The sequence below is a fragment of the Morone saxatilis genome, unplaced genomic scaffold, assembly GCF_004916995.1.
Source record: "Morone saxatilis isolate NCDOM2014 unplaced genomic scaffold, NCSU_SB_2.0 Contig10, whole genome shotgun sequence".
Classification (NCBI taxonomy): Eukaryota; Metazoa; Chordata; class Actinopteri; family Moronidae; genus Morone; species Morone saxatilis.
Window position 1 is genome coordinate 4127493 of NW_023339652.1, and position 27789 is coordinate 4155281.

At 39.8% G+C, this 27789-nt stretch overlaps 1 protein-coding gene and 1 long non-coding RNA gene across 2 annotated transcripts; both read left to right on the forward strand.

The window, feature by feature from the left end:
• Nucleotides 1–302: 302 nt before the first annotated feature.
• Nucleotides 303–5430, forward strand: LOC118336704. The gene is made up of 3 exons (XR_004797123.1): nt 303–490; nt 3644–3720; nt 5333–5430. It is a non-coding gene; the product is annotated as an uncharacterized LOC118336704 (long non-coding RNA).
• Nucleotides 5431–7866: 2436 nt separating this feature from the next.
• Nucleotides 7867–26513, forward strand: LOC118342185. The gene is made up of 5 exons (XM_035680660.1): nt 7867–7906; nt 12144–12365; nt 25384–25454; nt 26078–26188; nt 26508–26513. The coding sequence occupies exons 1-5, from the start codon at nt 7867–7869 to the stop codon at nt 26511–26513; spliced, it is 450 nt and encodes a 149-aa protein (XP_035536553.1).
• Nucleotides 26514–27789: the final 1276 nt, after the last annotated feature.

Sequence of the window (27789 nt, forward strand, 5' to 3'; positions counted from 1 at the left end):
GTGTGTGTGTGTGTGTAGCAGGATACCTGCAGTGGAGCATGTTGTGTGAAATCCCCTCGTAGAGGAATGGCAGCTCCACACCCAGCCAGCATGGGCTGGGGATTTGCATAGGCCTAGAGTCACCCTGTCACTGATCCGCTTTTAATTGGGTGTGACGATGAGAACTTTGGAGCCTGAAGAGGGGAGGTGGAGGTGTGGGGACAGGGGGGGAGTTGCGAGTTGAGTAATTTCATAATCCAGTTCAACAAGTTATTCAATGTAATTATTTTCAAAACATTTCAGAGTTTGTTGTCTCCCCCTGCAGCGCTGTCTCCTGGCCTGGCAGCGCTAACTGTGGGCTGTGACTCAGGGAATCTGGGCTCCTTATCCCGGGTCCAGCTGCTCCTTCTGGACCGACTGGAGCCTGAGGCACCGCCGAGTCCCTTCGGTCAGGAAGAAGAGCTGTTGCTGCTGCAGGACTGGTCAGATCTGAGGATGCAGTATGATCCAGGTTTGACTTCAGCAGGTGGAGGTTTTCAGGAGAAAGATGCTTCAACAAATAAATAAATAAAACTCAAAATAAAGCACATTTCATATTGATGGCAAAATTCCCATTCCACATTTAACAATTATAATGATGAAACTTCTCTATGCAGAACCAATGTCCATTTCTCAGTAAGAAGGTGAACTTAAAGACTTCTATTAGGATATTGTGGGAGGGAGTGATGTCCATAGGAATTTAAGGGAAAGCAACAAACAGTTTAATACCAGGATCAAACAATCATCAATCCAGCAAAAACATCCAGATACACTTGATACAAGTAACTTATTAATCCCAGGTGAAAGTTGAGCCAAAAGAGGAAGTTCACACTCAAAAGACAAACTTTGAGTCAGCATCAAGTTTCCTTTCTAACTACTGAAACTCATTTCCATAACTGTGATTTCTTTGGGATTATGTGAAATCTCCGTAAATTGCGTTTTATACATATGAAGCAATCTCAGTTTACTGAGAGTAAACCTCCTGGTCTGACAAATCTTTCTGACAGTTTGAGTAAGATCGTTTGATAAGCAAAAACCGTCACTTTAATAACAGGGAGCAGTCAGACAGGTGTGTCCATGTGTGTGTATGAAGAGAAAATACACATGACCAGACGGGGAAAAACATGACACTGTAGGTGTGTTTTCTCTCCATCCGCGGCCGGCCTTGAAAGTAAGCGATGCCTTTATGGCGTCAAGCGGCTTTTCTTTTAACGAGCTGTGATACCGCCTCTCATCTGCTCCCAGGCATGCCGCTGCGAGCTCTTAACTGCTTTTCCCCGAAGGTGTGGCAGCTCAGAGGAGGTTTATAGGGATATCAGGATGTGCCATATTAATAAAGATCAAACCGCTGGAGTGGATCATTAACCGGGAAAGTCCGACTAAGATAGCTGGAGACACTTAGAACCAAGCACTGCATACATAACAATGGATAAGAAACTGAGAAGAGTGTGTGCAGAACAGTCATTTAGTCTAGCGTCTGTTGTTTATAGCTTGATAACACATCGGAGAGTGAGATAAACACTGTAGGTGTTTGAAGGTTCAGTTCAACCAAATTACAAAGGAGCATCTCTCACTTAACTCTAGTGGTATGTAGCCATGCAGATAGTTTTACTATTATTTAAGTAATACGTATGTTTTGAGATATTTGTCGCACAGTGCTCACCAGAGGTGTGGACATAAATTGAATGACTTTACACTCGACTTGAAAACATTTAAATACACCTGCAACCCGACTAGGATTTCAAAACCAATGACTCTTGACTCCACTTGGACTTGAACCTTTTGACTTTAAAATACTTGATACCTTCTCCCAAGCCCAAAGATTAAAAGGAATTTTATTTAAGAATTGTGTGCCATGAATCAATTTATTTTCCTTAATTTCCTGACTCAGTTTACATTAACGCTCTTCATTCCCAGCAAGTTGATGCTTAATTTCCCAAGATCCAGTCAATTTGCAGGAGAGAACCATGAAGAACTAATACATGTTAGTGCCAGTACGATCAAATGTACTATATATACACTATATACCAAATATAATTTTGTTTGTTAGTTTGTTCTATTGTTATAATGGAATGGCATTACATTTGCATACAGCGCACTGTGTCTTATTTAGCACTCTAAACTCAGACTTTAGGACTTGGGAGTTGCCTGTCCTGACTTGGAACTTCAGTCCAAAGATTTACTTGTTACTTGCAAAACAATGACTAGGTCCCACCTTTGGCGCACACAGCCCTAAAAAATACAAAATATCGTGTTTATACTGTAGCTTTTATAGTAAAGAGGGAAGGGACACGATAATTGTTCAATTCAGTCAGCATGAATGCACGAAAAGTGACCACTACTTGTATGAAGAATTAAAAAAGAGAGCCTGAGGGAGCCGTTCAGATTCTCAATGCTTTCTTGCTGCTGTACACCTGGCCAATGGCTGCATGAAATCGGCATTGAATGTCAGACAATCTGTTACAACACAGTGTGGTGGGAGGGGGGTTCTGATGCTGTTCGACCTGTTCTGGCACCAATCTCTGTGAATATTTGTCACTTCAGTTAAAACCAGTGTAAAACATAGAAATTCAGGAACAGGAACAGTGATGCACTGTGTTTAAAAAATGGAGAAATCCTTACTGTAGTGACGAGCCAGGGTGGTCAATTTTTGTAACTTTCCAAACCCGACAATCATGCCCCCATTCAAGTGTGCAGAAGTGAAAAAGGAAGCAGCATTTGAACATGGCTGCTTCTGTCCCTTTTTGAAAGTACAAACAAGTGTGACACCATGAATGCCACTGATATAGAATTGTCCGAAAGCATGCAGCCTTTTGTATCACTCATCGTGTCTCGTCCCTCACTATGACGGCAGCTTTTAGCTCAGCCTTCAGAACGGAGGTACACTTTTACTTTTAGACTTGATTGGATAAATTAATTCATTTCAAGAATACCCCGGCCTTTATGGGACCAAACTTTACTGTCAATAATCCATAGACCATACGGTGAACAGTTTTCATTGGAACCACTTTCTACTGAATGTTATGAGTCCATTGAAATTCTATTGACCTCTATAGTTTTTGCATGAATAGAGTCTATGAGCATTACTAAATATTACCAGAGGTAAGTAAAGAAAAAAAAAATTATTTTTGAAGTTTTGAAAAAAATGGTTCTCTCCCAGCAAAAGATATATATGACACAGTGGTTTTGTTTTTGGTATTCATACATCTATGCCGCCAATGTTTAGAACAAGAGAAAAATCTGTCTGAGTTTGCTGGAAGCTTGTCTTTCCTCTCTCTCTCTCTCTCTCTCTCTCTGTCTTTCTGTCTCTCTGTCTCCAGAACAATGTTTGCACCTGGCACGCTTCTGTAGACAGGTGCTCCTCTAGGGTTTTGTTGCTCCATTTTTTTTGCCATTATTTGCCCAGAGATTAAGAGCCATAATTGGAACTAATACACTACATTACTCATATCTGTGCACACATACTCAAGTACAAAGGACAAATGCATGTAAGTGTGTGCAAGAGGCTCACACTTATGTACACACGTGCACAGGCGCACGCGTCCGTCTGCCTGCACCACGATGCAAACACACAATTGCTTCCTCTCCCTTTAGCTTGACGCTGTGTCCTGTATGGTTTTGTCAGGTGTTTTGAGGCCCCTCACAGCTGGCAGCATCTCTGAAAGGTGTGACTCTCCGGGGAAAGTCCATGAAAACAAATCGGTGAGTGCCGCTGCCCCTTGTGAACTCGCTTTTCACTCTCTACCCCCCTCCTCCGGTCATCTATCAGATTTCCTCCTAAAGCAGGACTGCGCCTTGTCGTGAGCAAACACTAGACCTTCAAGAATCAACTCAGATCAGACAATAACCCCAAACCTGGCACACATAGTCTCCCTCCCACACAAAGACCCCCTTTTACAAACTTGAACTGGCATGTATTTATAACTGTCATTCCAGTAAGACAAGCCAAATTGTTGTTGATAATTGAGACACAATATAACAGAGGGCACGCGGCGTGCAGCAGGTGTGTGGTTAATCAGTCACGGGCTGCAGGAGGGGGGAGGCCTGACTGTACGGGAGCAGGCAGGCTTTTACACCAGCTCATTGCTCTGTCGCAGGGGGGTACGCTCAGCTAAACGCCCAACACTGTGGGATTCTTTTAGAGGATGCACCAGCACTAGGATCAGACAGGGGTTGAGGGGTGAGGGGTCAGGGGGGTAAACAGGGCTTGTGCATGCTAGGCTGCAGTGGAATGGGCGCAGGTGCTCCACGTGATCTACGATTAATCTCCCCTTTATGACGGATGAGAGAGAGCCCCTGAAAAGCATGAATGAGAGTCATAAGCCCCTTGCAATTATGCCAAACCACAATGACGAGCTGGAGTGCTCGGAGCAGGATTCATACGATCATTTGCATTATGCACCTCACTGAACCAAGTATCCACACACTGGATTACGGTATTTAAAAAAAAAGAGTAACTGATAAACTAGTGGTATGTTTTGAGCTGGGAAGTGGGAGGAGCTGCTGCTCTGGGTTGGGAATGTTTTTTTAATCAATGTAAATTCCCATATGAAAGTTTTCTTTTAGGGGTATCTCCAATTTTCAAACATTGAAACTTAGGAGTTTTAGAGGTATTGTTTTTTATTTTGGAAAAAATGTCAGATGAGAAGATTGATACCAGGCTAATTAAATTCCTGGCGTGAGGTTGCCAGGCAACCAGCGAAGTCAATGCCAGCTTAGAAAAAGTCTGAAACATAACCACAACTTCTTTTCAGTCGGATTATTCAATCAAGATTGTTAACTAGTGAGCTTTTAGAGGTGCCGGTGGGCGGATTTTGACACTTTCAGCCAAGCTAGCCTTATTCTTTATTATTAGTTTCCAGTCTTTACGCTAAGCTAAGCTAACCAGCTGTTGGTTAGCTTCATATTTGCTGCACAGAAAAAGTAGTATTAGTCTCATATAATTCTAATTCAATACAGTTTCTTATCCAGATCTGGATATTCTTCAGGAGCATTTTCGATTTCATATTAGTTCAGGTCGACGACTAAAAGGAGCAGTTTTTAAGCTCTTGTCATATGGAAATCAATTCGCACTATAGTTTCATCACAGGTTCTGATCTCGGCATGCTGCAGGTATCATGATACAACTAGTTCCCATCTAAACCTCTGAAATGCTCCAATTGCTAATGACCTAACATATGCAGAAAATAAGCTGGACTTCATTTCCAGAACTCTTGATACCCCAAAATAATTCTTGACTTTGTAACTAATGGAAGACCAACTTTGTCGCATTATGCTTAGGTAAAGGTTTATTCTGTCTTCTGTTTCCTTGCAGGATCAGTCCGAAGGAGGTTCAGGGTCACCGTCTTCATGGATCATAGACCAGAGTCCATCATACGACATGTTCAGATCTGCCTATTCCCCCTGCAAGTCCAATCACAGTACTGTATCCCTTCAATGTACTCAGACTATGATTATTTCTCTTGATCTGTGTGTGCTGTTATGGCATATCACCTCTTTGTTAAAACTGGCGCTCTCTCTTAAGAGCCTATAACAACAATACTTAATCAATACAAGAGCCCGTCTTCACCATTAGCGTCTGATCCGGTAAAAGCCCACTCAGTCTCTGTCAGCTCTGGTTTATTAGGAGCCATTGTCTCCTCACTGTCAGCGCTGTGTTTGGCGTTCCCTTGCCTCCGGTACACTTAAGCCCGCTAATCCTGGCTAGGGCCAGCTGGCTCCAAGTATCACCTTCACCTGTGTGGCCGGCTTGTGTACATTCATGAATGATGGTTCATAGGCAGCGTTTACTGTAAGGGCCACAAAGACTGGAAAACTGGCAGCGCAGGACAGGAAGAAGGTCAGGAGTACTGTCACTACATGGAAATGGACAGCCACCCTTGAGCTAATAGCTGGCTCTTTTTCCTCCCATCTTCATTTGATGTGTCAGCTCATGCAGTTTTATTTCTCGCTGGTGACTTCAGTCCAGTATCAGTCATTGTTCTCTGACACTAATGGTCCATGATGTGCTGTGTTCCTAGAGGATTTTTGGAAATGCATCCATCATATCAGAGATTGATATGTCTGAGGGCCAAGCTGCAACTAACCGTTTAGACCAAAGGCTCAGGGATATATCTTTCTAATCCAACACTGATGTCAAGTGCCAAGGCTGCTAAGCTTAAAACACTCAGTGTGTGCGGCGTTGTTGATGAAATGCATCTAGGAGTGGAGGAGGGTGGAACTATAGATCAAGCTGGGCTGCGACCATCTATCTTTGAAACATTTCGACATCAGTTTTCACAAAACTTGCAGGGATAATGATTGTGTTGGCATTAGCCTGAGTTAAGACATCAGTGTGCTTCGAACTAAATTGCTTCTCAGTTGTCGAACACTCCTTCCCCTCCACAACTTTCCATCTACAGATAACGTGTGCTGTTATCTACATTTGTACGGTTGGTTGCATCCTGCCTTTCTATATGACAGCCAGTTTTCTCCCCACCTTTAAGCTTGCCTATTTAAAATGGCTTTAAAAACTTTTACCTATTTGCAAGGACACTTCATACAACCTGTGATGGAGGAAATATTTAGATCCTTTACTTAAGTAAAAGTACCAATACTACACTGTAAAAATAATCAGTCCTATGTTGATAATTTTACCTAAGAAAAAGTATGTAAGTACTTTAAAAGTTAAAGTACTCAATGTAGGAAAATGTCTATTATATATTATATCATTAGATTATTATTACTCATGCAGTAATATAAAAGAAGGATTTCACTGTTGTATTTGGTGGAAGTGGAGCTCAATTTTAACTATTTTGTACAGAATTACAACTAATGATTCATCTGCTGGTTATTTTCTCCATTAGTCAATTGAAAATAATTAAAATAATAATAAGAAAAATCAGCAAATCTTCTTATTTTATAACCATCAAATGTTTTTTGCATGAAAAATGGCTGAACAACTGTTGGTTGGTTTAATTAATAACAAAACCCCATATTTTATAGGATCTATATATATATATATATATATATGCAAAAATCTTAAAATATAAAGTAATTAAAGCTGTCAGATAAGTTGGCTGATGGCATCATTACATCACAGGAAATGATTTTTTTTAACGGCTGCCAAAAGATGAGCTCAACCAATTCTTCGTGTTCGCTAGTCACATGATTTACTACTCATCCTGTGAATGTTTTTTTCTTCTGTGGTTCTGGAGGAGCTTTTTAAAGTATTACAAAATAACCCCGAATGTTGGAAACTTGGAAACTTTAAAGGACAGCCTGCATTTTAAAGCACGGGCTTTAATAAGACCGTGGTGGTCCAAGGAAAACACTAGCGCAGATTAAGGAAATGCTATCAAGTTGCATTATGGGACTCTGTAGGATCCTGCAGAGTGTGAGCCACAGTAGGGACTAAGAGTCAGGATATCTTGGCCATTTTTTAACACTATGTCTGTCTAAAGATCCCCAACTTTATGGACGTATGAAGCTTCTAATGGAATTCAGAGTTGGTCTAAGGCCCTAGTACATATAGACATTTATTTAGACATCAATATATGGAGATATTTACTATTTAATTACCTAAGAAAGTTGTCAGAGCACCCAGAAGTTTTGAGCTACATTTCTCTGGACCTTACTTGAATCTTGTCTGTGTTTCTGACAGGGAAGAGTGACCTTTATATGTTTTAAGAGCCTTTTTCATACAGAATGATTGATTTATTAGCTTGTTAAATTTATACAACGGGCATTCATTGTCATAGCAGACAATGACTGAAATTCCCCACAGCTTTAAAATGCAGCTTTTCTAGCTCTTTTAAAACAAGTCTTTAACTGTTTAACTACCCTATAAGAATTAAACAAACTCGACGCATGAAGAAAGATGTCACCCAGAGGATCCTGGTGATGGCTTGTGTGCTTTGACCTTTTAGAGGCCAAAGGCATGGTCACTCTGGGGAAGAAGGAAGGGAGGAGGAGGGGGTCATCACCAGGGCGTGGAGGGGTCACTCCTGAGGTCACACAGTCTCTAAAAGATGCCCAGTGTGTGGCATGTCTTTGTGTGGATAGGTGAAATTCGGTTACCCTGGAGGTGAAAGCAGTTCAACCTTTGAATAGGGCTTCCAAGTAATGGAGGGAATGACCCTGTTACGACTCAATGTATATGAGACAGTTAAGATAATGGGCTTGTGACTCCATCCATCCGACCAACTGCTGATTTAGATCCATCAGAATCGTATGCCACCAAGCTTATCAATTACTTTTATCAATGCCAGCAACAACTATAACTACTCTTTTTCTACACTGTGTTCAGACTCAGAGATAATAAAACAGTTCTGTTGACAATCAAAACCTGTGCTATTGCCTCATAAAAAGTAGACTGGTAGAGGTCAGAGGTTCCCGCAAATGTGTGCAAACAGTTGATAGGAAGAGAGAAGGTTTCGATATATTGTTTGGCTGACATAAAAATGTTCACTGTTACCATTTTATAATGTAATAAATTATAACTGCTTTGATATTCTGGGCTTTTGGAAACAAACAATTTGAAATTGTCACCATCATTTTTCACTCTTTTCTGAAATAATGTGCCTGAAATCGATTAAAGGGGTGCTGCTGTGATTTAGTACTGCACGTCCATTAGTTGGGCAACTCACAAAAAGTGAGAATGTCAAAATGATACTAGGGACTTTTAGCAAACTCCATAAAACACTGCATTTCCCATAATGCAACTGAATGTTGATATTGTCATTAATTAAAATAACCCTTTTTTTTTATTATTGGAAAGCTTCTCCAGAGCCACACAGAAGACATTATATAATGGGTTTTCACAGGTTGAACAGTGCACCTCATGATGAGCAAACTTAACTTCATGTTTATAATAAGTGGAACTGCCCTTTAATTTTTTTTTATTAGTGATTACTTTTTTCTATTTAATGCAATTTTTCACGATGCCCGTTCCACATCATTGAATTGTCCACCTGACTCTGGATCAATGACTGTGGTTGAGCAATTCTGAGATTAAACTGAAGCCAGAAATCAGCTGCGATAAATGCTCCTGCTCCCCAGTGAGGCTCATGATAAGACCTTTGTCCATTTTTGCTCATCAGGAATTCATAGGTAGAATAATCCCTCCCCTCATAATTGTTTCATGACTGTTTCCCCGCTGCCCAGGTCACTCTGCGCTAACTCCAGTGTTTAGCATTCAGCTGCTACTAAAGATGTTAGCATCCAAATGAATGTAGCGATGTGCAGGGCCACAAAGAGCACTAATCTGAACTGACCCTGGTGGATTGTTCCAGAAAGCTGAGGAAGCTACGGGACAGATTAGGCTCCAGAAAGACAGAGATGGTGCAAGCAGAGATTAGTGCTGTACTAAGCAAGGATCGTTTCCCCCCCAGAGGACCACACACTGACAGTGTAGCCATGTCACCATTGTTTCTAAGCCACCGCCACTGTGGACTCGTTGGCTATTGTCTTCGAAATCCTCCAGCGTTTCCCCAAAAACCTGGACTCAAGCCCTTTGATTGGCACTTGTCAGGGCTGATAGAGAGGGTGACATGTTGGGAAAGGCTTCGATAAAGGAGCCCTGAAAGGAAAATCCCCTCCCCATGAATAATAAATTGGCGAGGATTTTCCTTTTTACTCCACCCCGCTCCTATTCTGCCATTCTTTCAGGAGATAGAGGAGTGAAGGCTCTGGGTGGCATCAGTGAATAGCCTCGGCACGCTGATTGTCTCGCTGATGCTCATCCCTTTCTCAAACATGCAATGAAAGAGATACAAGTCCAACCTTCTTGCCTCTGCCTGGTGCGCTGGATGGTAAAGGGCAGGGAGTGTGTGTTGGAGAGAGTCGGACGAAGGGTGGGCGGTGTGTGTGTGTTTATTGTCTTCAGTGGCCTTTTTCGGAATCCGCGAGGGGATTTGACTCGGCCGTTCGCAGCCAAATCCAGCTATCTGCTGTGTTCAGATGCTGTGGTTGGTATGGTAACCTGCTCTGTGTGTTTTAGATGTGCTCTTGTTTCCAGCTTGAACTGACCAGTAATCACTACTGTGCATTCATGGATTAGGCCATGTTGGAGGTTAGGATAGGAGGGTTTCAAAAGGAGGAAACCAAATCCTGAATAATTTTAGAGCCCCGCTTTAAAGATTGTACCTTACAGAAACTGTCTGGACTCGTAGATTTTAACCAGTTCTGAAAGAAATCAGTTAACTGATCATCATTAGGGTCATTTTAGCAAGGAAAAAAGCTAAACATTTGATGTAACCAGCTTCTTAAACGTGAGGATTTTGTTGGTTTTCTCACTTTTATCACGGTAAAATGAATAACTTTGGATTTTGAGTCTTTTGATCTGACAAAACAAGCAATTTGAAGACGTCACTTCCATACAGTGGCCTTGAGAGCTCAACACACAACAGATATAGAAAACAGATGCACATAAAAAACATAAAAGCAAACAACTAATTTGGCAAATGTGCAACATAACAAGAAAGTTGCTGCAAATACAGAAAAACAAACACAGAAATGTTGCAAGTTGCACAAACAATATGGACCCAAGTTATATAATAAAGTCCAAAGGACTTATTAACACGTCATGGCTGTGGCTCTCGGAGTTCATGTCCATGACTAAGCAGGATACAGGCTTTGTTAGTCTGTAACCTACTCTACATCTTTATTAACAATGAGAAAACTTGCTCCTGGAATAGTTTAATTGATGATTTTTCAGTCCTCTTCGACCTACTTTATTATATATAAACCAACTATCCAGAAAAAAAGGTAAGAAATTAAAAAAGGCGGTGACGTTAGTTTTCTAAATTTTATTCAAGTTATGTATTCCTCTGGCGCTGCTGTTTCTTATTTAGGTGTGCAGTGTTTTTTTTTCAATTGTTTGAATATAGCAGATATAGCATATATATAATTAAAGAATATCTTTAATTCCTGACTTTGATTGTGTTGTCGTATTTGTTATGCTGCTTGTGCGTTGTAAAATTGGTGAATGTGGTTCTGAATTTGCCCATTTATTTCTTCGTAGTTGTTATGTTATGTTGAATCGATGAAGATATTTTTTGTCCCTTGGTCTGTGATGATTTTATTTTGTACATTTGGTGCAAGCAGAGATTGGATTTTATACTTTATTTAGATATATTATAGATTTAGCAAGTCTTTGAGTAATTGTAACATTAAACAATAAATCAAAATACCGTGAAAATAAATGCAGATTTTAATGTAGGTTAGGTGTGATGTATTAAATTGAAAAGTTTTAGATTTTTGAAAACTCTTCACATTCATCATGAGGATATCCAGACATTTGGTTTATGTTGCATATGAAAGAAATGATGAATCCATTTCTCATGCCGTCGTCTGTTTTTGGTGACATTGAGACTTGAACAGGACACGGAGGCTGATGGGAGCGTGTGATTGTGTGCAGTGTGGTGGAAGACAGCCTGTCAAATGAGACACGGCTCCATCAATCTGGGCTGCTGACCTCTGCACGCTCACTGACTGGATAAATGAATGCACAACACCGCGTTTGAAAGGCTTGATGAATCTGCTCGACTGGTCAAGCTTTCCCCCTCCTAACGAACAGAACCATCTCCGAATCTATCACATTTGAATCATCGCTCATGCGCTATAAGTAACACTCTTGTTTGCAGAAGTAGTGGGAAGAAAAGAGTCTGAAACTGTTGCAAAAGACAATCAGAGCTCTCTTTAAGCTCAAGTCTGCATTGACGGTACTCTTTGTCTCTTCTCTGCTACACCAAGAAGTGTATTCTGAGGACTTTATGTTCACAGATAATGGGACTCTTAATTGGCTGGTCAGTGACAAAATGGGTGGCTGTTTAAGTTTCAGAGAGAGTGTGCGTTCCTTAGAGAGACTCTGAAAGGACTGAAGGGAGATGTGACTGTGGCATTTAGGAGAACAATGTGATGAGAATTAGTGTTTATTAAAGGAACAGGAATGGGTTTTAGTGCTTTTTACTAAGTGGCTACTTCCACTTAGATGACCATGAATATAGATGTGGTTTCTCTTGTTCAGGACTGTGGTCATTAGTGTTTATATTTAAAAAGTTAACCCTTCTACTAAGTTATAAATACATTTCAGGCAGAACTAAAGACTACTATGCATCATTTTATGTCACATTTCTCTACTCCAGGTTCCAGCACAGATGAAAGGGGCCCCAATCATCCAGGATGGAGGGACCAAGTGGAGTCCTCGACTGGAGGAAGGAGGCCCGGGAGTGTTGACCGCAGCACTGGGGAGAAGGAGAGAAGGATGGAGGAGAGGAAAACAAAGGTGCTGCACATACTTACCAAACTGCAGGACGACACGCCTCGTCAGCCAAATGGCAACAAAGGGTGCTCCAACTTTGAGGACTGTGAGTTTATCATCTAATGGATATAAGATGTTATGCCTTAAAACAAAACTTTGGCCATTTTCAACCCAAACCTATTCCATCGTATACCTTTGCTAAAAATCTTACCTCATTGTAGAGCAACAGCATAAATAGTGTCACAGCTGTCCAATACAGTCTGAACAGCTTAAAGGTCTCATACTGAGCTCACTTTGTAATGAGACTCATATATACACGCACACATATATTTTTATGTGTCCATCTGCTGATAACTTTCAGTATTTGGGCACAGAACTTTCATCACGCACTCATAGGGACAGCAAGGATTTAATAAGGAGAAGAATACGTTTTTTTTAATCAAAATTCTTTATTTAGTGGAGCAGAAACACCTGAGAACAGATTGATTTCTTCTGGTAAATAAGTATTGTAACACACAGTGAAACATGGAATTGAGTTTTCAGCACTTCCAACATTGTGGCAGCGCCAAAAGGCATAAAAACTGTAGGAGAAAGGGATGGAAAATGTTCATCTACATACTTATTTTGACATGTTGATGGGAAAATACTCCAATAGCAGATAATAACTTATAGTTACATTGTATAGTATACATTAAAAGAGTTTAAATTTCTCTTTTAATGTCTTATACTACTTTAACAACACCTCTGCTCTCATTCATGCATCCTTGGGCGGACTAAACCTATTAATGACCTCCTGTTTCCGATCAACATATCTAACCTCTAGCCAAACCTGGTCCTCGCTACCCTCTTAATACTCCTGACAGACACAATTAGCCAATAAAATCAAGGTAAAAATATGTAAACTTCCACATTAGTTGCAGTTCATAAGTCTTTTTACCTGCAGTTTTTCCAGTCCTGCAGCCACAGGTGCCCCAAATTATGATACTGTAAGGTCATCAATCCACCCTCTGGTCTACATATTTCCTGTCTAATTACAGCGCGAGAGATTTGTTTGTTGTAAAAAATGAATGTTTTGAAGGTTTGTGGAATTGATTACTATCTATTGGCATATTAAGACTCAATAGGAGACTCTGTAGGGAAACAGCAGAGGAGATTTTGGTCAGAATGAATCATTATAAGTTTGAAATGGAAGGTTTTTCATCTCAGCAGTGTTTAAAGACCGAATCTATCTCTGCCTGCCAAAACTCTTCTTTGCCTCCTGTTCACACAATGGCCGTGCAGAAAAAACACCAACACCCGACACATTTACCAACACTCCTCTCGACTCGAAAAAATTTCCCATCAATTACAGCACTTGATTTTTAGAATTACCTTTTTTAGTGAACAGGAGTTTGGCCAGGAGTTCTCCAGTTTTCCCTCAAGTGCCTAATTTCTGGCATCCAAGCCTTTGTGAGAGCGCTGGAGCCAACGGGTCCCACAATAAGCATCCACACCTAAGGTCAAGGCTGAGGGGCCGGCCCTCTGCAGAGGTCAGTCAGGTCAGAGTTCTCCAGTGAGTGCTGGCACCCATGAATGGGACTGATTGGACAGGTTTGTTCAGACGGTAATCAAGCAGGATGAAGAACCCCCGGCAGCTGGCCTCACTATTCTGCAGCAAGGTTATTAGAGATGAAAAGCTTTTGTTGTGTTACAGGAGTGTAGACTTCGGTTTATGTGTGCCTGCTATTATAATTCAGAGCTTTATGTATATGACAGTTTTGCACAATGATTGGGTTGTCTTTGCTTCCTTAAGGGGCATTTGTAGTGTGAGGATTCATTTTGCGATAAGGTTAAGGCCAAAGTTATTGACTCTACTTTTACAGAAATCTCATAAAACGCTCCGATTATGTATCAGAATCCCTCTAACGCTACATTTACATCAGCTTTTTTTTAAATTATTTTTCACGCACCCGCCTCATGAAATAGACAAGAACATTTTTGTGTCTATTATCCAATTTTCACCCATTTTAACCAAGGCAGCAGGAAGGTATAAAGGTATACATTTTAATTTGTCTAGTACTTTCATTTATGACCAAATCCCTGCAAATAATGACACTCCCGTCAGCCTCAGCAGTGCTTTGTGTTGAGTACTAATTAGCAAATATTAGCACGCTAACACACTGAACTAGCACAGTGGACATGGTAAACATTACAATGTTAGCGTTGTCTTTGCAAGCATGTTAGCCATGTTAGCATTTAGCTCAACTCACCGCTGATTGTTTGATTAGCGCTAGCAAGAACAATTGCTGAAATACTTACGTACAAGTACGGTCTGACAATTAATTAATCAATCAATTACGGCAATTGTCTTATACATAATCACATACCACATGTTAATAGCCTATAATACAATATTTTTCCATATCTTACACCCTTTTTTTATATTTATCATTAACAAACTTTGCTACTAAGGTTAAGAATTGATTCAGGTTCAGGTTAAAGTTAGATTTAAAGGACACTAGACGTATAATTATGTGTCAGTGTGTGTTTGTGTGTGTGTGTTTGGTATTCTTTAGAGAAATACACTCTGTACTCGTCATGTTTATGTTTATGGGTGTCTTTTGTTTACAAAGTGTGTCCTGGTACAATCTGTCATTTTTCATGCCTGAATATTTGCCAGGGTCCTTTTTGTTTTGTCGTGTGTGTCCTTGCACATACACACACGTTTTTGTGTGTGTGTGTGTGTGTGTGTGTGTGTGTTGACTATAGCTCTTGTCCAGACACTTGTAACTGTGGCTCCTCATTAGGCTCTGAAAGAGTCTCGCTGGTCATAATTGTCTCTTTTCGGTTCAACGCTGACCACTTGCCAAAAGATTCCCAAAATAGAGAACCCCCCCCCCCCCCCCCCACACACAGACACACAGACACAGGCACACACAGACACACACCCACCTATAACTTTCTGTACTCTGCCACCATTCATCCATTCAACTCTGTGACCCTCCAGGTTGTCATCAGTCAGCGGTCGCTGCCATGTGGCTCGTGTTTGGAGTTATAAGAGAATAGAGGAGAATAAGAGAACAACAACCACAAAGAGCAGATGTAATTATGCTCTCAGTATGACGCGAGTCGTGTCAGACCTGCTCCCATTGTAGATGTATAACACCTCATGCTGACTACATCAATCAGTTGGTACACAACAGAATAAAAGTGTTTTTTTAATCTTTAAACGCTGCCACACTAATGATTTTTAATGGCACATTTTGTGAAACCCAAGAGATAAGGCATATTGGCAATGTTCAGTTCAATATTACTGTATCTATAGAGGGACAATAATTCTCATAAATTAGACATGGTGGTTCCCTGTTGTCATGGCTACATTTTAAAAATCGGACACAGCATGGGGTCGGAAATCACAGGACATGGAAAAGATCAGAGGCACGTTTGAGCTTAATCGTTTACCACGTTTATAGTTTAAAGCGACTATAATCAGAATCAATATATATTAAAAATGAATCACATGACAACCCGGCTCTGCACCTTCCCTCGTCTTTACAGACCTGTTTAGCGTCTTTCAGGTCATTGTTTTGGTTTCCCCGTTTCCCCACAACTGAACTGTTTTGGTTCAGTGTCACCACTTTCATTTTCAGCTACCGCAGCTGTTTAAATAAAAGAGCTCGAAAACCCATTGTACACGACCTGCCCAGCAGTTAGCAACTAGCTTGTGAACATAGTGGAGCATTTAGCCGCTGCAAGAGCCAGATATTGCCCCCAGGAGTTGGTGGAGACCAAAAACAGAGCTACAAGAGAGTAAATATTGGACTTATATTCATCCGGTCGTCTGAAACAGGACTCTAAATGACTAATAATGTTGCTCCATAACTGCTGATTGTATAAATAAGCAACTATTTGCCAACAAGTTCACCATATCAATGTTTTTTGGTGCCACCAAGAAGGCAAAAACTCTAATATAGGAGGAAATATTATAGTGGTTGCTTTTACAAGTGAAAAAACAATACCTTACTGAACAATAGGAACGGGTTGAGTTGCATTAAAGAGACAAGTACCTATAGAAGGTATTCATACATGCTTTTTCTGGAGTTTTATAATTTGTGTCTGTGGTGAACAACCCAGGCTGAACAGACTGTAAGTGGATGGAGAACAGGGTGACACCGATGTCAAGTAGCTGTGGTCTCCTTTGTGTTTCCACAGAGAAGCAGCTGAGTGTGGTTTGAGGGACTCTGTGGGTCTCTGATGAATGTCAATGTTGATATGGAACACCTGGCGGCCTTGAAGCCAGCCTTGCTTTGACCCCACACACCACCGCCACCACCACCTCTAGCCTATATTACTGTCTGCTACGCGTGGGCGGAGATCAGGCCTAATTTTTGTTGAACAACAAGCAAAAAAAAAAAAGAAGAAAAATACGACCAACCAAATGAACAAGAAAGACCAGTCGCTTAAAAAGAGAGATCAAGGGAGGTTACTGCAATAGTGTGAGGTTTTTATCAGTGTGTGTGCGGGAGGATGTCCCTTGTGTGTGTTTGGGTACAGTGCCTTTATGTAACCCCTGTTTGCTCAGCCTTTGGTCTGGAATACCTCTATGTATTTACCATCAGCCTAGAATGACTGGGCAAACAAACAGCTCGCCTATTGATGAGCAGCAGCGTGGAATATGCCCGCTGCATTCACGAGAGAGAAAAAAAGGAAGGGGTAGAGGGAGAGAGAGCAAAGTAAATCTGTCAAAGAGTCTATTATATGGTGTCCAAACAGAGAGCGCTCTCCACAATGGCCTTATTAATGGCACAATGTCAAGGAGCGGCAGGGCAATAATAGCAGATGATTTTGCTTTGTGAGGCTATCTCTGGAGATCTGGTATTGCAATACAGCAAATGATTTGACTCTGGGGGATATATCAGTGTGGATCTGCGGCAGGAGCTGATTGGACGTAGGCGTGTGTGTGCGACACGCTGTGAGTGTGTGTGCAGAAAGCATAAGTTGTGGTTTGTGGTGAGGCCGATGGCGTGCAGCCAGAGACAGGAGTGTGGCCGCTACGTGTGTCTTTGTTTGTTTTCCTAGCGGAGCTTTAACCCCCTTTCAATACACAAACACACACACACACACACACGTACCACTCCTCAGTCTTTTTGGAGAAAGCGAATGGGAGGAGTCGTGTTTTAGAGGAGCAACAACAGCCTGCAGGAGAATGCTGCCAAATATTGTCACCCTTTTTTACATTTTCCACTCAAGAGAAACCAGCACACGTTGCCAAAATCTGCTCTGAAAAGACTATTTTTTTATACACCAGTGAGACACTCTTGTGAACTTTAGGTGCATTTTATTGGCACTGAAACATGAAAAACCTGTGTTCAGAATCACTCTCTCACTGACTCGCTCTGTTCTCTAAACACTCGGTAATTTGCTGTATAGTGAGCAGTAAGTTGAGATATCTGACACGTGTGAATCATCCCTATGCGTCACCACTGCCAGGTGTAGTGTCACATAATGGTGGTTTACATGGTTCAACAAAGGCGAAGCTTTCCCCTGTGGCATTTTTAGCAAAAAGCTGTGCACATGCTGTGGGTGCTACATTTTTATAGCCTTTTTGACAACACTATATAATGCATATCTTTTAGACTCAGACACTCAACGTACATATAGTGCACTAAGTCAGAGGTATGCAATTTTCTTTGAACTTTTTTGGACTTGTTTTTGCTTTATTGTTAAAAATTAGATAGTTTTACATCAGACCTTTAATATTTACTGAAAATAAAACAATCAGAGGAATAAAAATTGGTTGATCTGCACATCTCATAAACACATGCAACCTGTATTGAGATGTCACAAGAATACATTCCTTCATTTTAAAGCAAAAGAATTGGTCATATATTTGAACACTCAAATCCGACCTATGTTCACTCCTTCCAGACAGATGATCCTTTTGCAGTCGTGAGAGTCATTAGTGTCCTGTCTAATATTAATATATAATATAATATCTCCAATATTAACACAAATTTAGTTTAAAATCATTTAAACTAACGCAACGTTTTTCCGGTTCTTCCCACTTAATATCCCATCTCCTACTAATAATCATGATCTGTTCTACGTTAAGGATGATCTTTACCTCGAGTTAACCACGTATTATTTGCATAGATTTAAGCAAACGTTACTTTAATGAATATTTTCTGTGAAAAGACACTGTTAAAGGTTTCCTGTGGAGTTTTAGACCTAGCCTGATTATGCAATACACAGTCCTACCAATGGCATCACACTATCCCACTGATCTACAGGTGGCGTACCAAGATATGCAGCAATGCAGCAGGGAAGAAGAAGACTTCTAGCAAGTAAAAATGGATGTAAACAATGCTAGATTTAACATACTTTAAGAGCTTTACAGCTTTGCAAACGTTTTGAGGAAAGAAATGCACTCAACGCGTTTGTTGTACCTCAACGATAAATACAGGGAGTTCTGATCATTAACATTGAATGTAAACATATCTTTTTTGACCACAAGTCACCTTTAATCATTGTTTATTTCAAACATTTTGGGACTTTTGGGCCAAAAATGTTGAGTCATTGCTCTACATGTAGTACATATGAAGTGATTTTGTTTAGTTTTCCATATTCATATTAATTTGACTTCATTTTTCACATCAGAATCTGAATATTAAGTCAAATTAATATAAATATGGTGGAAAACTAAGCAAATTTGCACTGTTAGTAAGAGGGACTCAGCTTAATCTTGATAAGCTCAGTTAGATTGGTAGGACATACTACTATATAGCATCAAACTCATGTAAGGGTTGATGGAAACTTTACTGCTTAATAAACTGTTGATCAGTAATAGAAATCATTACCACTATATCACTGCCTGTTACAGAGGTGCATACTTGTACATGCTACAAACTTTTATCAGTTTGGAAACCTGCGTGGTCCCTTTGACGGCACCTCCTGCTGGTCTACTGCTGTCCAGTGTTTTTCCTGTAACTCTTTTCTCAGATTAAGATCTTTACCTTTGATTTGGAGTCTGTTCAAAACGCCCAACAATACCTCATTCTATACAATAGTGACACGATACGCTTGGCCTGGTTCACAGGTCTGCCTTGGCGCTCAAACCTCTCACCTCCTTATCTCACAGCAGCACACTTCATATTTTATGGCTTTGTCTCATTGCACTGGGGCAGTAGATTTACAGGATCATCACATATTTAAGAACTTAAACCCAAAACACCCCATAAACCCATTTCTCATAGACTTGTCGCAGTTAAAGATCGGTTTAGACTCTGTTTATCTCGGTGTGTTTGAATGCTATTTGCTCTAAATTCGTGCTCTTAATGTGGGGCATGTTGCACTCTGACATTCTCCTACTATTAAAAAGGGGGTCACCTCCTCTCCACTGCTGAATGTGACCTTTGTTAAAGGAATTATAGGACACTATATACAGTGTGATGATGAGCAGAAACAAAAGTCTGGGATTAAGCGGGTAAAAAAAGCAACAAACAAGAGAACTCATTAGAAATACAATAGACCCCTGTGTGTGTCTTTGTGTGTATGTGTACTATAAAGTGAATTGTGACACCATTCGTCAAGTCAGTTATGGAAGTGCCTTTTGTGTAAGTGCACGTTGATAAACTGTTGGAAAAGCACCAAACTGGTCATTGGAGCTGGGTATTAATTAAAATGTTTTGATTGTAACTGCAGTGCAGTAGCTGCCTGAGTTTCCATGCAGATGCCATTACAATATTTTGTTGATACCTTAAGGAATATTTAAATGTTTTTTTTCAAAACTGTGGTTTTGAAAACAAACCAAACTGTCAATCAAACAGCTGTACATGTTTGGTTATTAAATATAGTCAAATTTGGTAATCTTAAGGAAAACAAAACTACAATGGTATTGCATGCTACCCTGCATAATTATAATTAATAATAATTAAATTATAATTAATAATAAATGTGGTAACAGCGTCTGAATTGTTGCTAGGAGAAACAGCAGTGTTGCTAGGTTACGTGTCGTAAGCGTCCATCGCTAGTAACTGGAGCTATTTTTAGTCCCTCTGAAAGATAATTTCCCCCCACATATCACTAGTTATATATACCATTAGTCATTTAAAACATCTGTCCCTTTATGACATTCAACATTTTGGAGGAGTTATCGTGCTATTAAGTTTGTATTCTGCTTTAAAAGTGGAAGCTAGCGGGCTAACTAGCTTATACAGAGAGGGGCTAGCTATTGTTAGCTGTCCCTCTTTCATGCTGCAAAAACAGAGTAACTAAAAACACCTTTTTTACCTTTGCAGTAACTACAAAACAGACTTAAAAACAAAACAAAAATGTATTGTGCTTCCTGCAGTGTGGCGCCATAGAAAAAGCAGCTAATAGTAGCAGGGTGATATCAAGTGAAAGCTAGCTTGTAAGATAACCTAAAGTAAACCTAAGTTTAGTTTTTCACATAATTAAATAGTTAAATAAATTCATGATGGAGAAGAAAAACAGCTAAACTTTAGCTTAAGACAATATTTAAATCATACTTACATACTCTTAAATCAGAGTATGTAAAGTAGGTAAATAAAACTAAAACATGCATTATATGACTGCGTTTGGTGCCTGACAGTGTTGTGTTGATACTGAATTCGAGGAAATGGTATTGTTTATTTAATACTATTGGTGCTATCATAGGCCTACTTGAGCTTCTGAACCTGTACTTGACCTTCTTTTCCACTTGTTTTTTATATGACATAAGAAGCCTTCTCAAGACTTCTCAAATATTACATGTTGTATCAAATTCAAGCCTAAAATGGCAGAATTATGATTCAAATAAGGAACTATCTGTATAAATAACCAAACAAGACTGAATCTGACCGGACATTTGATTCCAGCTTTTAATATCTGACAGTTTTTGATACACAATACTACGGACACATTTCAGGCTGCACCAAGGTCACAAAAGGAAATATAAATCATACACAGATGAGTACCAATAGTTGTCAGACGAGCAGTCAGCAGTGTTTTTCATCTGTCAGCTGCAGACATTGAAAAGTGACGTCCAAGTGTGTGTTAAATGAGTTGTGACCCGCGGCTGTTTGCAGCCTGCAGAACGGTGCACGAGCAGTGACTCTGCAAGAGAAAAGGAACAAAACAGAAAAACAAACGCCAGTGAAAGAGTGAACCTCCCTGCTCATCATCATCATGGCCCCATTCTTCCTCTCTCAATTGCAACTGAATCGCCTCGGTCTCATTACAGATTATGGCCTCAGCAGAGTGACTCTCCCCTTTCTCTCGCCTTTCTCCACACAGTCCCTCTCTTGATTAACATTTTCTGCTAGGCTTCACACCAAAGGCACAACCTGTGCGCTTTAAAGGCAGGGTGGAAAAAAAGCCATCAAGCGCTGGAGTGGAATCAGATAAGGCTATCAGGCAGGAGGCTTTACTGCCTCGGCTTTGTCCCGCTCCTCCACCCGCCCTCGCTTCCTCCCTCAATCTCTCACTCCACTGCACCTTTTGTCCGGCTGATTCCCTGACGGAGTGCTCCCCTCAACCAGGGACCCCCCGACCTCCACCAGCACCACTGCATTACTCTGTGTGTGTGTGTGTGTGTGTGTGTTGTATACAGCAGCAGTGTAGACAAGAACAAGCAAGGCTGTGGTTAGGACTGATGTTGAGTTTGAACTCTTTTAAACTCTGCTTCATTCACAAAACAGCATATATTCCTGTATATCCTAAGAATTTACCATCACAGTTTATATCATAGCAAATTGTTTTAAATGTATCTTAGTTTTATGGTATAATATATATATATATATTATATTTTCCTCAAACCATAAGTTTACCTATTTTTGGTGATTGTTTTACAGTACATTCACTGATTAGAGGTCCTGCTAAACTCCCTTTACAATGAACCCCATAATAAAACAGACATGCTAACTTGAGAATAATTCGGAGAGAGCATTACAATCATAATTGGCTTCATTTGCCAAGTATGTGAACACTTACAAGGAATTTGACTCCAGCTTAAGTTGCTCTCGATGTTGCACAGAGTCCCAAGAAGACACAGCTAAAAACAAGAACTAAGCTGGGTACATGTAAACATTCGAATCTAATGTACAAGTTAACTGTTTCTGTAAATTGTAAACAACTAAAAAAATCACTGGACAGGAAGTGTGTGTACAATTGTAAGCTCAAAAGTAAAGCTGTCAGACAAATTTGGAGTAAAAAAGTAAAAATTTGCCTCTAAGATGTAGTGGGAGTACAACCAAACCATTGCATAAAATGGAAATACGTTAAGTATAAAAGTACAAGTACCTCAAATTTATATTTAAGTACAGTATTGGTACTGGACACAGTTGCAAAACACAAGAAATGATCTATTAAAATTGCCCTGATGATGTGATTTAAACCGACCTGCAGATAAACTTCTCACACATAGTGTATATCCACACACTCTTACTCCAATACAACAGCTCTGTCTGTCTGTGCAGCTCCTAATGTTCAGTTTATGGTGACATTGTTGGAAATGTGTGAATTAAATCATATCTTTATGACTGAGGTCCTATTTAAAGGTGGTGTTGTACTAGACTGCATTTTATCCAATGCTGAAATTTCATTAACATCTCTGTGACAGTGTCAACAAAAGCTGAACATTACAGGCATCATAAAAGTCGACTTTATGGCAGAACAGTTGTATTGGATTGCATTCAGCTGTACAGGTGTACCTTATGAAGTGGACGCTGAGTGTGTGTATTGAGTAAAATCTCATTTGCAAAGTAAAACAGCAGTAAAATAAGTCAAATGTTGAATGTATACTAGAATCAGAAACAGGTTTCAAAGTAGTTCTTCAAATACAAGAAATGCTTAACGGTCAAAATGAAGTAAGAGAAAAGAAAAAAAGTACTGTAAAAGTCAAAAGTCATAAATCTAAAATATACATTTACAGTTAGGATATGTAAAATGCATATATATATAATAATTGCATACATAATCAGTGTTATTTCTTATCTGCTCCCTCCCACCCCCCAAAAAACAATAGATTAAAAAGTGCTTTTCTCCTTATTAAAGTGTCTCCAGTGATTATCCAACCAATGAGAATCTGGTTGGAGAAGAGCATATCGACCAACCGACCAGAAGGTGTCAGCCCTAGCAAAAAAATGGGCCTTAATGTAACTGTGGAGACTTTACATTAATGTAACATGTAGTGTCCATAGGGCGGGATGAAGGTCAGTGTCAGTGGGTGTCCCAGGGTCTCTGTAGTCGGGAAGTAGCTGTTTTTGTGGCATGAGGTTTTGGTCCTGATGGACTGCAACCTCCGGCCAGATGGGAGGGTTTCAAAGAAATCTAATATAGCGTAGTATCTTTAAATTGAATTAAATGTATTTGAGTAAATGCTCTTCCACCTGCAAAAAAAAGATGGACTCCCTCCCTACACACACACACTCCTGATTGTTTGTGACTGGGCAGTAGAGAGCATAATAAACCACCACAGGTCCTTTTAAAAAACAATATATGTTTATATGTGTGTTTCTGGAGTCACTGAAGTCACCACAGGTCAGCTGCTAACTCTCCTCCAGATGGTCAGTGAACCTCAACCTCAACCAGCCTTGTTGTAAAAAAAAAGAGAAGGTGGATCCATTCACTCTCTCACCAAGCTGCCATTTCACTTTAGCAGATTGACCAGTGCACTGATGCAGCCACAATGTCAGTGTGTGTTGGTGTCTTTTGAAGAGAGCAGACTTTAAATCCCCGCCTGGTCCCATGCGGGCTGAGCAGCGGCTGCATGTGTGTGACTCCAGATCCTCGTCCTGCAGCCCCTTCTCATCACAGATATTTGCAAACAGATGCGCGAAGCCGGCCTGCAGGTTTTTTTGATCAATCAAGCTTTAACAAGTCAAGTTGACTAGATGCGAATGTAACATTTTGCATGTGAAAGGACGAGGCCACGGAAGGCCTGGTTTTGATTAGGTCTAAGCTGATAAATGGCAGATTCAAACAGCTCCCCTGCTATTGCAGAGAAACCCCAGAGGTCCAGGGGTTTAAGTCCAGACTGATATCAACTCTGTTGCTCCTCTTTCTTCTCCCAACCAATGAATAGATCCATTATTCAGTAGACTCATTCTCATCTCCTAAATTGAAGTGGCAGCAGCTTAAAAGCCCCCATTTTCTACCCTTTTTTTTTTTTTTCCTAAGTCGCTCTCCCTCCCAAATTTGCCTACTGAAATATTCATGGGTGTGGCTAACCTCAGTTTGGCCCCCTCAAGTAATCATTGTTTTTATATTGGAGACTTTAAAATTGATCATTACGTTTGTGTTAAAGAAATAAGGTACTGTTTTTTTTATTGAAAACGAGTCAATTAAACATCTTTAAAGAGGAATAGTTGAGGATTATAAACATAAAAGGGTCATAAAAAGTCACAAAGTCATGAAAAACAAACATTTTTACGGACATCTTTACAAACAGGGTGACTCATTTCTGTGGCTTGTACATAATAATCAATGCAAAAGTCTCAGATTTAAGCTAATAAGAATCACATGTTGGACAACAATAATTTTTAAAATCTTGATTAATCATTTGGTCTATAAAATATCTTTTTTCTCCAGCTAACGGAGCAAAACACAAAAGATATCCAATTTTTTTTTTAATCACATAAAACAAAGAAAAGCTGCAAATTCTCACATTTGAGAAGCTGGAACCAGAGAATTGTTGGCATTTTTGCTTAAATCGTTTATCAAAATAGTTGCCTATTTAATATCTGTTGATCGATTAATAGTTTTAATAGTAATAGGTTTTTTTTCTTGATTAAAGCAGAATATTGGGTGGTTTATTCAAGGTCTTGACCACTGCGGCTCTCCATTCAGCAGCCAATGCCACTCCCCCCCCCCCAAGTCAAAGCCAACTGGACTCCCTGTGAACCACTCGCCCTGTATTGTCCACCCTCCATGACCCTAGTGCGACCAGAGAGAAATATTGCTCTAATCCAATCTGCACACACACATGCTTGCACAGAGATGCCTAATGTTGTATACATGGTATAAAATGTAAAACATAGAACAAACTTTAAGATAGCATGCTGTTCTCGTGCAGTCAGGAAGTACAGTTAATACGCTTTCTACAAGCTCTAAATGTTTGTCTTTGTCTTCTTCTCTTCTCTTTGCAGTCGACTTTTTGGCAAAGTATTGCATTTTCAGTCAGGAGAAGCTGGCTGAGTACAAAAGAGCTTTTGAAGCAGTAAGTGAAAAGACATTCAAATCCCTTTATGTTTGGGATATTCTCTTTCACTCACTGTAATATGTTGCACTCCCAATTAAGAATAAGGTGATTTTTTAAAATCTGTTTTATCCTTTCAGAAAATAGTAAAACAAAAAATGTATATCTCAGTTTCCCAGAACTCAAATTGACATATTTAAATTATTTTTGTCTAAACAACAGTCCAGACTCAAGGTTAATCAATTTACTATCATAGAAGACCAAGACAACAGAAAATATTTACGTTTAAGAAGCTGAAAGTAGTGCATTTTTGCTTTAAAAATTACTTAAATGGTTAAACAATTGTCAAAATGGTTGCAGGTTAATTTTCTGTCAATCACCTAATTGACTAATTGTTTTATCTAGATCAATGGTTGGACAATTTAAAGGCATAATAGAAGAAAATATGTATTATGACTGACATTTCCTGGTGCTTTCTACTGCATCTCATGGTCATTTTGTCACTCTTTTGTCAAGCTACTGTTTCTAAGGTCAAATGATAAATTATATTTTTTTAATAGTGTAATTGTGCAGATTGAAAAGTTGAATACTTGTGTCTGCTTGTGATGCCATTGACCTCTGATCTTGATGGTCTTTCTTTGCAGGAGGACAGTGATGGTGACGGCTACATCTCCTGCCTTCAGGTTCTACTCGCTCTTAAAAACATCATCCCTCCCGAGCTGCTGTCTGATGAAGAGGAGATTTACGTCTACAGGGTCGGCTTTTACTTCATCTCTACACATGCAAATACAAATACACCATTCATATACACACACACTTCCACAGTGTTGCCAAATTTGACGGACAAATGACGGCCGATTCAGAGACTCCAACCCACCCTCTTCCAAGTCTTTTGTATAATGTTACATTAAAAGTTCAAAGTCTTCGCTTTTATGAAGAGATCTAAGCTTTTACAAGTCAATAACAGTCTACAGCCATGTTAGTGGCTCTTTGATGCTGAATTTAGCCACTGTAGCACTTTGAGCTAAATGCTAACATGCTCATAATGACTGCTAGCATGCTTATGTTTAGCAGGTTTAATGTTTGCCATATTAGTTTAGTGTGTTAGCATGCTAACATTTGCTAGTACTAAACCAACGTTGGGAACGTCATTCATTTTGCAGATATTTGGTCATAAACCTGGTGATGATGGCAGAGGAAAGCTCAGGGAATCACCAAAATCAGTAGGATTCATCCTCTGGGGATCATGAATGTCTGTACAAAATTTTCTTGCAATCCATCCAATAGATATTTAAAAAAAAACTGACATCACTGATCGTCTAAACTCTTGGGTTTTTTTTTGTTTTAGATCCTGGAGATGGTGGACTTCAGAGTGACAGATGGGCTCGTAGACCTGAGGCTCTTTGCTGTGATTTCTAGTCTGGCACAGAAAATAGCCACCATGGAGTAAGTGACCATGAGCAGAAACACTCTGCACTTAGCCAGAAGAGGAGTCCCTGACCTCCCATAAATAAGAATAAGAGTGTTTACGCAAGTTTGTTCCGGTGATTTAGTCGACGTGTGTGGGGCTCTCTTTGATCCTCGTCTTCAAGCATTTATGTGACTTCACTAGTCAAAGTTAATAGTGTAGATGTGACGGCCACATATACAAAAGCACTAAAATGATTCATTGATCAGTAGAACAAGAGAAAATGAATAGACATTATTGAAATCAAGTCATTTGTTGAGCAAAAATGCTAAACATTGCCTGGTTTCACCTTCTCAAATGTAAAGATTCTCTGAATGATATCACTTTATAATAACATAATAAAACAAGAAGTTTGAACACGTCACCTCAAGTTTTATTAGTTATCAATAATTTAATCCGAAAACCAAAACTTTCTGTGCAGTAAGAGTATTTCTGCAGATAATCAAACAAGAAAGAAAACGAGAGATTTAAGAAATTTGATTAAAGAAAATAAAGCTCCTAATGCTCAAATGCAGACATTTTATTGATGAAACTATCAATCGATAGTAAGAATAATCATTAGGTGCAGCCTTCATGCACAGTACCTTATCTCCAAATATGCATACAGTTCACTTTTTCTTTTTATAACTGAGATAAAAACATAGATTATGTTTTGGACTTTTGGTCACACGAAACAAGACATCTGATCGTGTTCATTTGGGTCGTGGGAACTGAATTTTCTGACATTTTGAATCGAGAAAATAATCTGCAGATTAATCAATAATAATAGCCACCCTACGTTGAACCCCGCACAGACAGAAAACATCGCTCTGATTTGAACTCGGCCTTAGCGTCCCTGTGTCTCTACATTATGCCCCATATGCCGCAGATTCCCACACACATCGCTTT

Excerpts from the sequence above, each read along its gene's own strand:
- LOC118342185 (XM_035680660.1), top strand. The coding sequence starts at position 7,867 with ATGAAGAAAGATGTCACCCAGAGGATCCTGGTGATGGCTT. Across the intron at positions 7,907-12,143 it reads GAGGATCCTGGTGATGGCTT|GTTCCAGCACAGATGAAAGG; the intron begins GTGTGCTTTGAC and ends TCTCTACTCCAG. Across the intron at positions 12,366-25,383 it reads GTGCTCCAACTTTGAGGACT|TCGACTTTTTGGCAAAGTAT; the intron begins GTGAGTTTATCA and ends TTCTCTTTGCAG.